At 38.4% G+C, this 14,441-nt stretch overlaps 1 protein-coding gene across 1 annotated transcript in view; it reads right to left on the bottom strand.

The window, feature by feature from the left end:
• The window catches only part of LOC128983609 (protein slit), a 383,814-nt gene that overhangs the window by 13,012 nt on the left and 356,361 nt on the right, over positions 1–14,441 (bottom strand). Inside the window, exons 18-30 of the mRNA XM_054402968.1 lie at positions 14,189–14,260; positions 12,764–12,927; positions 12,014–12,146; positions 11,594–11,665; positions 10,968–11,039; positions 10,642–10,713; positions 8,463–8,534; positions 7,325–7,488; positions 6,107–6,323; positions 5,271–5,410; positions 3,482–3,651; positions 2,386–2,593; positions 1,663–1,897 (exon numbers count right to left, since the gene is read on the bottom strand). Coding sequence (XP_054258943.1) covers positions 1,663–1,897; positions 2,386–2,593; positions 3,482–3,651; positions 5,271–5,410; positions 6,107–6,323; positions 7,325–7,488; positions 8,463–8,534; positions 10,642–10,713; positions 10,968–11,039; positions 11,594–11,665; positions 12,014–12,146; positions 12,764–12,927; positions 14,189–14,260 — 1,791 coding nt within the window. The remainder of the gene's footprint in view (positions 1–1,662; positions 1,898–2,385; positions 2,594–3,481; positions 3,652–5,270; positions 5,411–6,106; positions 6,324–7,324; positions 7,489–8,462; positions 8,535–10,641; positions 10,714–10,967; positions 11,040–11,593; positions 11,666–12,013; positions 12,147–12,763; positions 12,928–14,188; positions 14,261–14,441) is intronic.

Genomic DNA, 14,441 nt, shown 5'->3' with positions numbered 1-14,441 from the left:
GGATTACATTTGTCTCGGGAATTTTTCGGGACGGGATTTGGTCCGATCGTCGGCGATTTTTCCGCTTCGCGAGTGCCGATAACGCCGTTATTGCGAGCGATAGGTCCGCGAACGCAGGAGACGAAGTCATTTCGACGATTACGCCGTGACCGCGGAGTCCTACCGACGACCGCGCCGTGACCGCGAGTCATACCGACGATCGCGCCGTGACCGCGAGTCATACCGACGATCGCGCCGTGACCGCGGAGTCCTACCGACGATCGCGCCGTGACCGCGAGTCATACCGACGATCGCGCCGTGACCGCGAGTCATACCGACGATCGCGCCGTGACCGCGGAGTCCTACCGACGATCGCGCCGTGACCGCGAGTCATACCGACAATCGCGCCGTGACCACGGAGTCCTACCGACGATCGCGCCGTGACCGCGGAGTCCTACCGACGATCGCGCCGTGACCACGAGTCATACCGACGATCGCGTCGTGACCGCGAGTCATGACGACGATCGCGCCGTGACCGTGGAGTCATACCGACGATAACCCCGTGACAGCGAGTCATGCTGACGATCGCGCCGTGACCGCGAGTCATACCGACGATCGCGTCGTGACCGCGAGTCATGACGACGATCGCGCCGTGACCGTGGAGTCATACCGACGATAACCCCGTGACCGCGAAGTCATACCGACGATCGCGCCGTGACCGCGAGTCATGACGACGATCGCGCCATGACCGTGAGTCATACAGACAATCACCCCGTGACCACGAGTCATACCGACGATCGCGTCGTGACCGCGAGTCATGACGACGATCGCGCCGTGACCGTGGAGTCATACCGACGATAACCCCGTGACAGCGAGTCATGCTGACGATCGCGCAGTGACCGCGAGTCATACCGACGATCGCGTCGTGACCGCGAGTCATGACGATGATCGCGCCGTGACCGTGGAGTCATACCGACGATAACCCCGTGACCGCGAGTCATGATGACGATCGCGCCGTGACCGTGGAGTCATACCGACGATAACCCCGTGACCGCGAAGTCATACCGACGATCGCGCCGTGACCGCGAGTCATGACGACGATCGCGCCATGACCGTGAGTCATACAGACAATCACCCCGTGACCGCAAGTCATACCGACGATCGTGTCGTGACCGCGAGTCATGATGACGATCGCGCCGTGACCGTGGAGTCATACCGACGATAACCCCGTGACCGCGAAGTCATACCGACGATCGCGCCGTGACCGCGAGTCATGACGACGATCGCGCCATGACCGTGAGTCATACAGACAATCACCTCGTGACCCGCGAGTCACAAGTTTCTATATGTACCTGTAAATTGTTACCCATTTTTTGGTTTTTATAGATCAGTGCCACAAATGGTAAAAATTGATTTCGTATGTCTTTTTTGGTAACTGCAATACAGTACTTTCTTTTTATGCACAGAAAAAAATCCCGTCCCGTCCCGTCCCGAAAATCGGGAAGGAAATAAAAATCCCGTCCCGTCCCGTCCCGAACTAAAAATTCAATCCCGTCCATCCCTAATAAACATCTTGCTAATTTATAATGTTTTAAAACTACTTTCTACACAGCAACAAAACAACATTTTTGTTTATAAAGTAACCTGTAAAACTAATGAAGAGGGCAAATTTGTCACACTTACCTGTACATTGTAGAGACAGGGTAATTTCCTACGTCGTAGCTGACTCGGATACGGCCATTAAACAGTTCTACAGCAAGATGTTCGTTTTGGCCATCGTACATGATCACTCCATTGTCCTGAGTTGTAGAGAAGATGACAGTTACATTGGCCTCAGGCTTGGTCCTCAGGGGCTCCAGCTCTACAAAGCTGGTGTTGTGTACAAAACTGAGGCTTGTCAAGTACTCACAACGTTTACCTGAAAATCAAACAATTTATAAAAAATAAGCTATTATTTTATTTTAAAACTTGAAAATTGATACTGGTAAAAATCCCTTATTATAATATATGTTAAGTATAAAACCAACATCAGAGTGAGCCTCAAATCAGCTGTTAGGAGGTAGACCTAAGATAGTTGATTAATTTTAATGACAAGCCCACAGAGGTATAAATTCAGTACATTAGCAAATTAATGGTTGCTTTCCTAAATAGCACACAGCCTAAGTCAGCATTGGCATTTATTATTTGTAAGCATAGAAGAGATCAACATATTCCACTAACCTTACAAAGTGAGGGAACAGGGAGAAACGGCTTAATGTAGCTGGTGAAAATTTGTCTTAATCACTTTTTTAATCAAGAGAAATATGAAAGAACTGGTTATCATCATATGATAATACTTTTAGGTTTAAAAAATAATTCTTTTAAAACTATAAATACGAATTATTTTGTCAAAAATGTAACACTGACCTGTGTAGCCAGGGGCACATTTGCAGATGTAGTCGTTAGAGCCCATGGGTTGGAAGCATATCCCATTCTTGCAGTCATGGTGTTGACAAGGGGAGGTTTGTGGGTATAGCATCGCTACCATTGGAGGTATCTCACAGAACTTGCCAGTGAAATCTCCTGTACACTTGCAGCTGTAGTCATTGACACCATCCACACAAGATGCACCATTCTACAAGGATAGAGAAAATTACTATCAAGCTTTGAAAATCTTATACAAATCTGCCACCTGCTCCTTGAGCCAGACTACAACCACTTTTTTCAGTTCTTCATCATCACAGAACTACTGACATCCCAGCTCACATGAAAAAATTAGATGGTATAGTTGCTGGAAGCTGAATCTAGGCTGACAGCAGATGATGAAATATGCCCCAACTGACATTTCCCAGGAGATTATTTATTATTTATCTGAGCAGTGTGAGGTTTGTCCTTGTCAAGCAAAACTTCGACACCAGAGGTCATGCGCTTGGGGGTTAGTTTTGCTGATGATCAATACTAAAAAATGCATTCAGTAATGTGCTATTGTGCTATATTTCTCGTTAAACTTGGTGTGTAAAAAATAAATTCCCAATAAATAGTTGTGGCCGATTTATGATTTTTAATACTCTTGAGCTCACAACTTTTATTTAACAAGATTTCTATCATGTATCACATTTTAGACACTCTTGAAACAAATTAAGCCATCCCTTAATTTTCACACTATGGCTTGATAGTGATTGACCTGTCGCACAGATTTTACTAAAGTTAAGTGTGTTGCAAGCCTAGTGGTTAGCGTCTTGGACTTTTGGTGCGAGAGGGACGGGTTTGATTAACAGTTCATCCACAAAACTGTTAATGGGTTTGGACCACTTTCCCTTAAAAGTTTTTGTTTACTTCATAAACAAATTCTACGGGTGTTGAGGCAACCAAAATCTACAATCCCCCACTCTCGCAGAGTGACCAAATGGAAGTTAGTTTCTAAATGACTCTCATATATGATAATGGTATTAGTTAACTAATACCGGTATTGGTTTTAGGACAGATAATTATTTATTTTTTTAAATGTGGAATGTTAAATTACCTGACAGAGATGGTTCTGGCAGTCGTCAATGTCCACTGTGCAGTTCTCCCCTGTGAACCCTGGCTTACACTCACAGGTGTAGTGGGTGAAGTGGTTCACACATGTTGCTCCATTCTTGCAAGGGTTGAACTCCTTTGTACAGAAGGGGATCTTCTTTTCACAGTATTCACCTTAACAACACAACTTTTGTTGCAAAATATTCAAGAAAAAGTGCTCGGTAGTTCTTAATTAATGATAACATTTTATAACCAATTTAATACAAACAGTGTACTACAATAGGTGCAAAATACAACATACCCATGATAATAAATATATATGTGTATGCGTGAACGCGATAACTCGAGTAATTTTGGTTCCATTTTTATAAAATTTGGCTTGAAGGTGTGCGGAATAAACTTAGATGAATTTGCGAACCAGCAAGATCGGGTCATGCAAACAGGATACTAAAGGGTTTATTTTGAAATTTTCAAAAATTGTTTTTTTTACCCTTAACATCTGGAAATGCTTGAGGTCATCAGACCATCTTGTAGAGCTTGAAAAAATAATAATCATGTACTGTAGAGTCCCGCAAACTCGGCGTAATGTGGACTGGAAGGGTGCCGAGTTTGTGAAATGCTGGGTTATCGGGAACTAGAGTTAAAAATAAGAACAATACAATTTTTAAGCTTTTTAACTGCCTTTTTTAATTAGATTTATATTATAAGTCATCGGATATAGTACGACAAATCCTTAGTACGAGTTACAAATGATTATACTAGAGCTGACTAGTGTCCATGTTTAACTCGGACTAAAAACATCACTAATTTTCTGAGCCAGGTGATGGCCGAGTTATCCAGACTGCCGGGTTATCGAGTGCCGAGTTTGCGGGACTCTACTGTACTGTATATTGAAGTGTTTTTGTACAATTAAAGGCTACGGAGCAAATTCAAAAAGACTATACATTAAAAACTTAAAAAGTCTTATGCTATTATTATGGAGGAAAAGATAACTGTTATATGTAGTTTGCTTGTTTATGAGTATATTGTGTTAATCAAAATTGGTATATTTATTTATTATTAATTTATTTCATCCTGTACTATTACCATTTGGTTAAAATAACACAGTTAATCTTAAGAACTAATATTTAAATAGGGAATAAATGTGTCTTCTTTATGGAAATATTTTTGTTAAAATCCGATCAGACAAATGAAAATTTGCTTAGTCTGCAGGTTTGCTGCGACGAGGGTATTTATTACGCTGCTATCTTAAGGCGTGTGGGAAACTCTGGTGGTTCAATTTTGGTGGCTGTCATATCGCTGGGGACTCGACCAGGATCCAGGATGTGGCCAAAACACAAGTGATACTCACAAGTATTGAACCAACTGTGGGAATTTATCAAGGTGTTTTCAAACAACTGTCAGAGACGAGCTCACATAGTTTCTGACACCATAAGAGATGTCAGACAATGTGATGCAATTGTGGGATATATTCACCATTGTACAGGTCAAGTGATGGTTCCATCAGGTCAAAGAAACCACTATTGTACGGTATTTCCAGTTGTTCTCTTGCTTGGTATGTTTATTTGCATTCATAGTTTAAAATTCAATTGCGCACTGTGTAGGTAATGTTATAGTTTGCTGAGGACTTCTAAAGACGTTTACTCCAGCGTCAAACACCATTCAGTTCTACACTTTACTAGCTGGACATTTATGTGAAAGTGTAATGTTAGCATTAACCAGCACAATAGCTTCAAAACTAAATCAGAATCTATGTAACTAATAGATGGTTGGTTCTCTAAAACACTACTTACCCATATATCCAGGTAAGCACCTGCACTCGTATGCCAGCACCAGGTCAATGCAGGTCGCATTGTTCTCACACTTGTTGGTCAGACAGTCATCAATATTGCTCTCACAACGTATCCCGGTGTAGCCCGGAGCACAGTGACAGCTGCAACACATAGTTCGAAACTATACAAATTTTTTATAAATTTAATACAACCAACTACTGAAGATAAAAACCTTTCAACGTTGTTTTTATGAACCTAGAACTCCACAGCATTACACGGATTTGTAGTGCAGTCGCTAACTCACTAGCATTAACGTAATTCATTGAATCTCAGCTGCTCAAGCTAGATTCACAATCATCTCGTCCGGCCAACAGTGACACGGTGGATGAATTGCCTTAAACATTGCACTGGTGAGTGCAGGTGTGAAGTCATTCTAAATGCCCTCGATTAAGCATATAGGGCTTACTAATGTGTGGAGAGCCGATATCTAATCCTTCACCAAACTGTAAGGCGTGAACCCCATGATTTATTCTGCCTTTAACCTTTACAGATCTCTAGAATTTCAATACCCTAACATGAAGAACGCATGTTTCTTTTCACAAGCTATGCATTTTTTGTCATTCTCAGCATTTTAAGAAGACGTAAGAATGATCATTAGTGTCAAAGAGAACTACTCTTTTCTTGCACACCTGTGCAAGCTAAATTAACCTGAGATGTAGGCCATTTGAATGATTTTACCCTGTGTCATCGAAGGATCATTATTTCAATTCATCTAAGCTTGATATATGATATTTTCAACAGAGGACATAAAATAGTACTGCAACACATTATTCTTATAAAGTTAAGCAGGAACCTACCTAAATCTCCCTTCCTCCAGCAACTTGCATGTTCCAGAGTTACGACAGGGATTTCCGTAGCATGCATCTATCATGTACTGGCAGTGGTTGCCGTGGTAGCCAGGGGAGCAACGACAGTTGTACTGACGCTCAGGTAGCGGCTCGCACACTCCCTCGTTGGAGCAAGGGTTGGTGTAGCAGGCGTTACATTTGGCCAGTATGTCGCTGCTCACACGGCCTGTCCACAAAAACATTCAATTATTTGTACACTCAAGGAAGCATGCCATTGCAAACACAACTTACATTGTATGATTTGTTGAAAAAAACTTTAGAGAACGAGGAAGCATAGTAGACTTCTAACCAACACATGTAGACTTCTCATCACATAATAAAATCTAAAGCAATTTTTCTTAACTAAAAATAGGCTTTACCTTTGTCAACCTATTTTTCACCTCACCTATTTTTCATGTCTAGTTTATGTTGGTAACTCGCTAGTGTCGACAGTATTTTTGTTTCTGTTTTAGAGTGTTGATGATGAATTGTGCTTTATTTTTAGGTTATATAACCAGGGGATGAGCTATTTTTTTTGTAATTAGAACGTTTTATTTGGTCAAACAAGGTTTTTAAATAATTAAAACAGTAAAAAACTAAATGTAAACAAAAACAAGCATAAAACATGTACATCCACACTGGGCCTAACATCCTAACATTAAGATTGCCTTTAAGCTGATCCATAAGGACAAAAAATCTAGGAGGGATAAAGTTATACTTTGTTCGCAATATTTAGGCGGTTTGAAGGGAAGGTCCCCCTCCACTTTTTTGTATTTAATGTATGTTGCTTGATCAGTTGTTGAGCTATTATTTTAAAAGCCAGGGTCAAGTGGAGGGGATAGATTTCTTACCCTAACACCACCTTAATATTGTGAACAAAGTATAGTCGATGGAAGACTAATATTTTAAGCTGGAGATATGAAATAAAAAAAAGGCAATGATGGAGAAATACAATTGTAGAGACAATCAAACTTTAACTATCCAAATATCACAAAGGAATTTGAGTGTACAACAAAGTAAGACGAGAGTTCCCAACATGAAAAACAAAAACAAAATTTATTTCTTTACCCCCCTTCCTTGATCACAGGCAATTCCATTTTGTTATGTTAAAAGATGGGAGATTGATGTATTTGCATAGTGGTTGTAGATGTTGCATACTGAAGTTTAAGGGTTCATGCATTGTCTCACCCTTGCATTGGAAGGCAACCGCTGGAGTAGTGAGTAACAGCTTGTCTTTCATACTGGGTGGCTCCACACATCTAGCAATGCCTGGCTCTACGTAGTCTCTCTTGACCCACTCTGCCAGCCACCGCAGACTACAGTCACAGTACAGAGGGTTGGAACCCAGCGCCCTGCGTACAGAGAATTCATCACTAGTAGCTTTCAGTCATCCAATTGTAATCCAAAAACAGTTGAAAACCAAATGTTGATGAGAAATCAACAATAATCATTTTTGATTATAATATAATTTTTACTGCCTTCATAAATGTGTTGACACTTTATTGCATATTGTATATACAGAATAAAGAAGTAATATACCTATTTATGAGAGTTCTCGTTTATATACAAATACAAGTAGCTGTGAGGGCTGCCCATTTTTCAAGATCACACTCAAACTCCCATTAGGGTTAAGCAAGCCAGTCAAAATCTGAGAACCAAAAGCTGTTTTTCATTGCATACACAAGATTTCTAACCGGTTTCATCCCGTGTGAAATGATTAGTCTTGTCATAGTTCCTGAAAACGATTTGAAGGAAAATTGAAGCTAACACCAAGTATTACTCATTTTCTGTGATTAGATTTCTGTGGTTTTAGGTGTCATTAGTTTTAGATTTTAGATTAGATCATCAGTTTTAGGTGTCGTCTACTATTAAGTCTAGGTTCTGAGGTATTCGTGAACATTTGCACTATATTTTGCATGGTGTATGCTGCCTACAGTGGTTCATCAGTAGGCCTAAGTTAGGGGGAGAACAAGAGCCTGCCAAACTAGTTGGGACGTCTCAAATGGATTATTAGGGACACTATGGTATACATGGTAAACTCAGGCTGGGTTTAACACTTTGATCAGCAATAGACGTATCCCTATTTTGCTATTTTTAATCACTGTCTGGATGGAAACTGATGAACATCTTGACATTCCCAATCCTAATTATTTTCTTAACTAAAAACTTTGCTGCATACAAATATGTCAACTGCCAACTGATTTCAATAGTGTTTGATCCCTTCTCACAGAAACGTTATCATAGATCTCATTATAAAACTAGAATACTTGACAGGAGCTTCAACCACTATCTTATATTATAATATTCAAAGGACCAAAATACTTACAAATGTGAAATAGCATGTAGATCTGAAAATGTTCCATCAGGCACCATTGAAATGTCGTTCCCATGCAGAGATCTGTAACAGTAACATTATTTAGTAACATTTATTTGGTTGTTCAAAGGTTTATTGCGGACATTTTCCATCACGAATGTAAAAAACAATACACAACGTCTCGCTAACGGTGCTATTAGTGTTCCACTGTGTGAGTTTTTTACGTTAAACGTTTTATAGATTATAGTGTTTTGTGATTTGTTATTATTTGCATGTTGTATCATGACTTGACTGCTATACAGTGCATATTTTTTTACTACTACCCTCTGTAGTGTATTCCAACTTAGGTTGGGCGTTTGTATATTGTTAGTTGTAATGTGTTAGTTAAGTTTTTTTCACCTGAGGACAGGATCAGATACCAGATCCCGAAACGTTGTGTATTGTTTTTTACATTCGTGATGGAAAATGTCCGCAATAAACCTTTGAACAACATTAACTCACCATCACCAACAATGAACTTCAAACAAAGAATTTATTTGGTGTTTGAACTATCAACAATAATCTATACTATTATTAAAGAAGAGGTGGTGTCTGTCTGTGAGTCTGTGTGTCTGTGTGTTTGTATGAGATAAACTCAAAAACTACTGAACCGATTGGGCTCAAATTGGACAAAAATAAAGCTACCGCTCCGAGAATTCATATAGAACTACTCCCCCTTCGATATTGAACTAGGACTCTGCCCCGCGGGCTTTCAAAATTCTGAGGTGAGACATTTAAAAGTAAATAATGATTGGTCTCCATGGTAACAAAGTACAATCTCACAAAGTTTAAATATAAACAAACAGACTGTCAAATGAATAAATTTATATTTCACATTTCCATACAGCTGGTTCAAACATATTAAATACTGCACAAATATTAGAAAGGGTATGAGTCATAAACGTAAAAAATGATGTCACTCACCGGAATGTAAACATTATCTAACATTACTTAAATGGAACTGTCAAACCATGTTAATGACGTATTGGATTCTTTCAGTTACGTAATTTGTTTATGTTTATAATCTATCTTGAGTCTGTTCTAATATTTGTGAAATGCTGTAATAAGATTTTACAGGGTATATGTCATTGTAAAAGAAATTATTCTTGGATATAGGATATAATTAAGACTCTATAATCATTAATTATAAATCTATAATCATCTATAACCAATCTATAATCATTGCCATATCAACCTAGGATCTTGTGATCTTATCCTGTTTTATGAGTTTTTAAGACATATTTCAGTGTAAACAGTAATATAAAACCCCTGATGCAGCTAACCTGCAGACTATTCAAATTTCCATTTGCCTGATTATAATTTCACTAAAATATGTTAGAAAATTACATTATTGCCAGGTGTGGAACTATTGTTATAGCTTTTTGTTTACAGTACAAACCATTCAACATTTTATTTGATTATTCCTTAAAATCTATCATAGATTCTGTATCCTATGTATCCTAAATAAGTGTTCACAGTCTGAGTTCAGTAATACTGTTGAATTCCGTTTCTAAATTAAATGGTAGGATTGAAACCATTTTTAAGGCATTTTCAAAGAACCAACATTGCCTCTTTTGCATACTGACCCCGTTGCAAGGCACGGGTATGGCTGTTAGTAATATAGAAATAAATGTAGTGTGCTAGTTGAAGTGCAACTTTTTCAAAATGTCTTACTGTTAGTCTCAATTTATTTATTAAAAAAATCATAACACAAATGTCAATAGGGAGTGTTTTAAGACATGTTAACAGTGAGTTTTAAGACATATTTTGAAAAAATTGACATACCCTACTATTATTTTGTTTTAAACCTACAGTATCATAAGTAAACAAAACTAATCAGCAAAGTATCATACAATATATTTTTAGTGAAGAAGTTTTCAATTTTAACTCAGCTTAAGATTATGAAAGGGAATCAGGAGTGGTGATCTGCTTTACCCCTGTACACTAGCTTGATCAGTGCTGCAGCCTAGCTGAGATGAGGCAAACCTCAGCACTACCACAAGAGTCTAAACCTGCAGTATATTGTTGCCCTTTCACAACACTTAATATAAAAATAACTTGCAATCAATATTTTTTTTCAAACTGGCCAACATAATTTTAATTTAAATTAAAAAGAGGGGAAGCTACAATATTGCTTTGCTTTAATACTTACAAAATCTTAAGCATTTTCAACCCAGCTAATGCATCTCTCTCTATGCATTGCAGTTTGTTGTAGCTGATTATTCTGTAAAAAAAAGACACTTAATATTTAGTTATAATAGCTTATTCAAAACATTAAACTCCCACACACAGTCCACATCTAATCAAACATTCAGAAAATCTCATTGCTCTCCACTAGTCTCCAGCACCATGATGCTCTCCAGAGGTTCTACCAAGATCAGAAACATTTATTTTTTAATTTTAATGATCCAAAAGCATGTAAGACATGAACCAATCCAAATCTTACAAATCTTAAACCAATCACTACATTTTACTCACAAAGTTTCCAGCTTGCTGAGGTTGACAAATGTGAAGTTTGACAGGATGTTTATTTGGTTGTTGCTGAGATCTCTGAAAAATACAATATAGTTCTGTTAGATTATTATTGTTCAATAATTAACTATCACTTATTAAAACAATTAATTACACTGATATTTTAGAATTACGGAAGGAAGAATTTGGTACCGGTATCAATATATTTTAAAACATAAATAATTGTTAACCATTGATCCTTTTAAAATATTTATGGTTTTATATTATTACACCAAACAAAACAATGTTACTGCTAGAAACATGTTACTGTAAAGTCAATTACATTAAGTATACTTTATAGCTTGGAACTATTGAATAATAAGTCAAACTACCGACATTAGGTTTATCCTGTGTAAGGTATACAAATTGCATTTTTATTTTGAAAATAGTATAGATTTATCCTTCAAAGATTTTTAAGAAACAAACATAATTATTTCTTCAAACTGTGTTTAAACACATAGTACCTGAGTTTATACTTCACACTTATTTATACAGTATAAACAACATTTAATGTTGTTCTTCACAATTTTGTACAAACACATTGTAATTTTTGTTGTAGGCTTAAGTAAGCATATAAATAACAAGGCACTCACAATCTCACGAGGGACTTCAGGTGACTGATTCTGTCTTGACGAATGCTTTGGATTTCATTCACATCTAGGTACCTAGAAGAAAACCATATAACTTAATTTATAAATTTCACTCTTTAGACCCTACATTTCAGTTGCATGAAGATTTGAAACAATCTTCAGCAAGAGTTGAAAGTCTTTCTTTAGTGAAAGTAATACCTCTAGTCTGCTTGGTTAGTGACAACATCTTCATGACGAGTAGCCAAGTCAAGATTTTCTTACAAAGATGAGTATAGCCATGTTTGCATATTTGACAAACGATATTTTATTAATTGCTTGCACAATATTAAGATATATTAAATGAAAAAAATCTTAATTGAAACTGGTAAAACGGTATATAAATTAAATCATTTATATAGATTAGGTACTATGAGGCCTACTCACAGTTCAGATGTCTCCGCGGGGATGCCTCGGGGTATCTCTGTGAGCTTGGCACGGCTACACCTGACTATGGTGCCAGTACAGGAACACTTGGGCGGACAGTAGTTATCTCCCAGGCAGCCCTGGTCGTTCTCACCTGACACAAGAGTACCACAATCAGATGAGTTGTAAATATAATTATTAATATCATCAAATACCATAAAACCATCCATAAAATAGTTACTAGCTTATTCAAGAGAAACTTGTTGGCCTTCTGTTCAGTAGGTGTTTTTTTTTTATGTAAGTTTGATGCACTTACAGTTTGAACTTCATTTTCAAAACAGTTAAAATATTTTATTTTTATTTTTCCAGGATCAAACTGGCAGAAACCTGTGTTTTGTCCTGATTACACAGCAAGCCATTAAGCCCTTGACTCAGCTCAAGGCCCCACTAGAAAAACAGGCCATGCTGCAGGACGGGCAGCGCAACACTACATCACAGTGGTGGATAGTTGTACTAAACTCTTACCATTAAAATCTTACAAACAGCCAGCTTGTTTATTTACCTAAAACATATGAGAATGACAACGGCAATGAATTTATCAATGGAATCTATCCACTAATGTGACGTCATGGATCCTGCAGCATGGCCTGTTTTTTCTTGTGGGGCCTTGCTCAGCTACCAGTACCCAGCTGTTATTTTCCAAGATTCTAATATTTTGGCAATTAATGTAAACAATGCCTCTAATGAGGTAAAACAAGTGATGAGACTCACTCAGACACTTGAACTCGTGAGCTGGCAGCTCATGTATAGCTACATCCTTGACTCGTACAGGCCCAGCACACCTCGGACTACCAGCCACTAACTCTCTCTTGCGTACCCACTCAGCAAACCACGCCAGGTGACAGTTGCAGATGAATGGGTTCGACACCAGATTCCTGTCAAGTATGAAACAATGTTAATTGAAAGCCCCATTTTTTTTCTTTACACCAAAATAATATAATTTTAGGTAAAATGCTACAACCACTGGTTTTGAAGTGGCTCCTAAGACATAATAAAAGTGTTGATCTAGTGAAATTAGTAGCAGTGATTGATTATCAAGTATGGTATTTATACAATGCAATTTTAATTTGTTAAATATTTGATCTAGCTTTTCATACTCCATCACTATACTTAACCAACCAAACTAATCTTTTGTTTTCCGATTAAATAAATTACAATCTTGGCTTTGAACCATAGGCATTGTAGTTGTGGATGCTATGCTATGGAAGGTCCACCATAAGCCTAGCTTTTATTGGCAGGGCCTTATTTCCCTAACAGCGGACATGGCGGTTGCCGGGGGACTCGGCCTAGGAGGGGGCCTCAAATTAATTTCTTGATAAATTTACTTCACCGACAATCTCTTTCACCGCGATCGCATTGATGAAATCTGCGCGACCACAAAAAACCTTTACTATTTTGCCGTTAAAGTATAAATTGCCACTATTCATCCGCAACCGTGGAAGATTTCCAGTATTTTATCGGCATTGCGCAAGTCGAAGATCATGTCCCAGAGCTCGGAAGATCTTCAAGATTTTGTCATGATTGAAGGAGACGAAGATTATGTCTCCACGTTCACGCAAGAGGTTAACTATTCCTCCGCAGCCACATGAGGCGTTCATGATTCCGCCACAATTGGAGGAGACGAAGATGATGTTTCCGCGCTCGCGCAAGATGTTAATTGTTTCTCTGGGGCCATAGGAGACGTTCATGATTTCACCATGATTGGAGGAGATGAAGATAATGTCTCGGCGATCGCGCAAGATGTTCACTATTCCTCCGCGGTCACATAAAACGGAAGAAGAGCGGAAGAAGCAGATTTTTCTGCGGTTCATGATTTTATGGCGATCACAGCAGACGAAGATCATATCTCCACAATAGAGCATGATGTTTACTATTTTGCCGTGAATGTAGAAGATTTTCACGATCCCTCCGCGACCGTGGCAGATGTCCACGATTTTACTGTGACCACAGAAGACCCTTACAATTTGGGTGCGATTACAGATTATTAACCAATTCTTCATATAATCAGAATATAGAGGGGCCTCTCTGGTGAGAGCCCCCAGGGGCCTCATCGATTCTAAATACGGCCCTGTTTATTGGCAGCAAGATTCCTGTGTGAATCATGCAAACACACATTATAATAGTAGTTGCACTCACAATGTATGGAGGTTTGCGAGGTAATCAAAAGAACCAGGCATGACACAGGTGATTTCATTTCCATAGAGAGACCTGGAAACAATATATTCAGATTTGAAAATTTCAGACACAAATGTTTATGTTAGAAGAATCTTGTTGTAGTTATATAATGTGAAAGAGAAGATGAGTATTAATTGACTAATGTAATTTTTTTATTTTAGCTTTTCTTCAAAATATATGAGAGGTATATTTTATCTGCAGGTAAAACTTAGTC

Source organism: Macrosteles quadrilineatus, unplaced genomic scaffold (assembly GCF_028750875.1).
Source record: "Macrosteles quadrilineatus isolate MER2022 unplaced genomic scaffold, UCM_ALF_1.0 Scaffold_1__1_contigs__length_201487025, whole genome shotgun sequence".
NCBI classification, from domain to species: domain Eukaryota; kingdom Metazoa; phylum Arthropoda; class Insecta; order Hemiptera; family Cicadellidae; genus Macrosteles; species Macrosteles quadrilineatus.
This window is presented reverse-complemented; position numbering and strand designations above follow the sequence as displayed.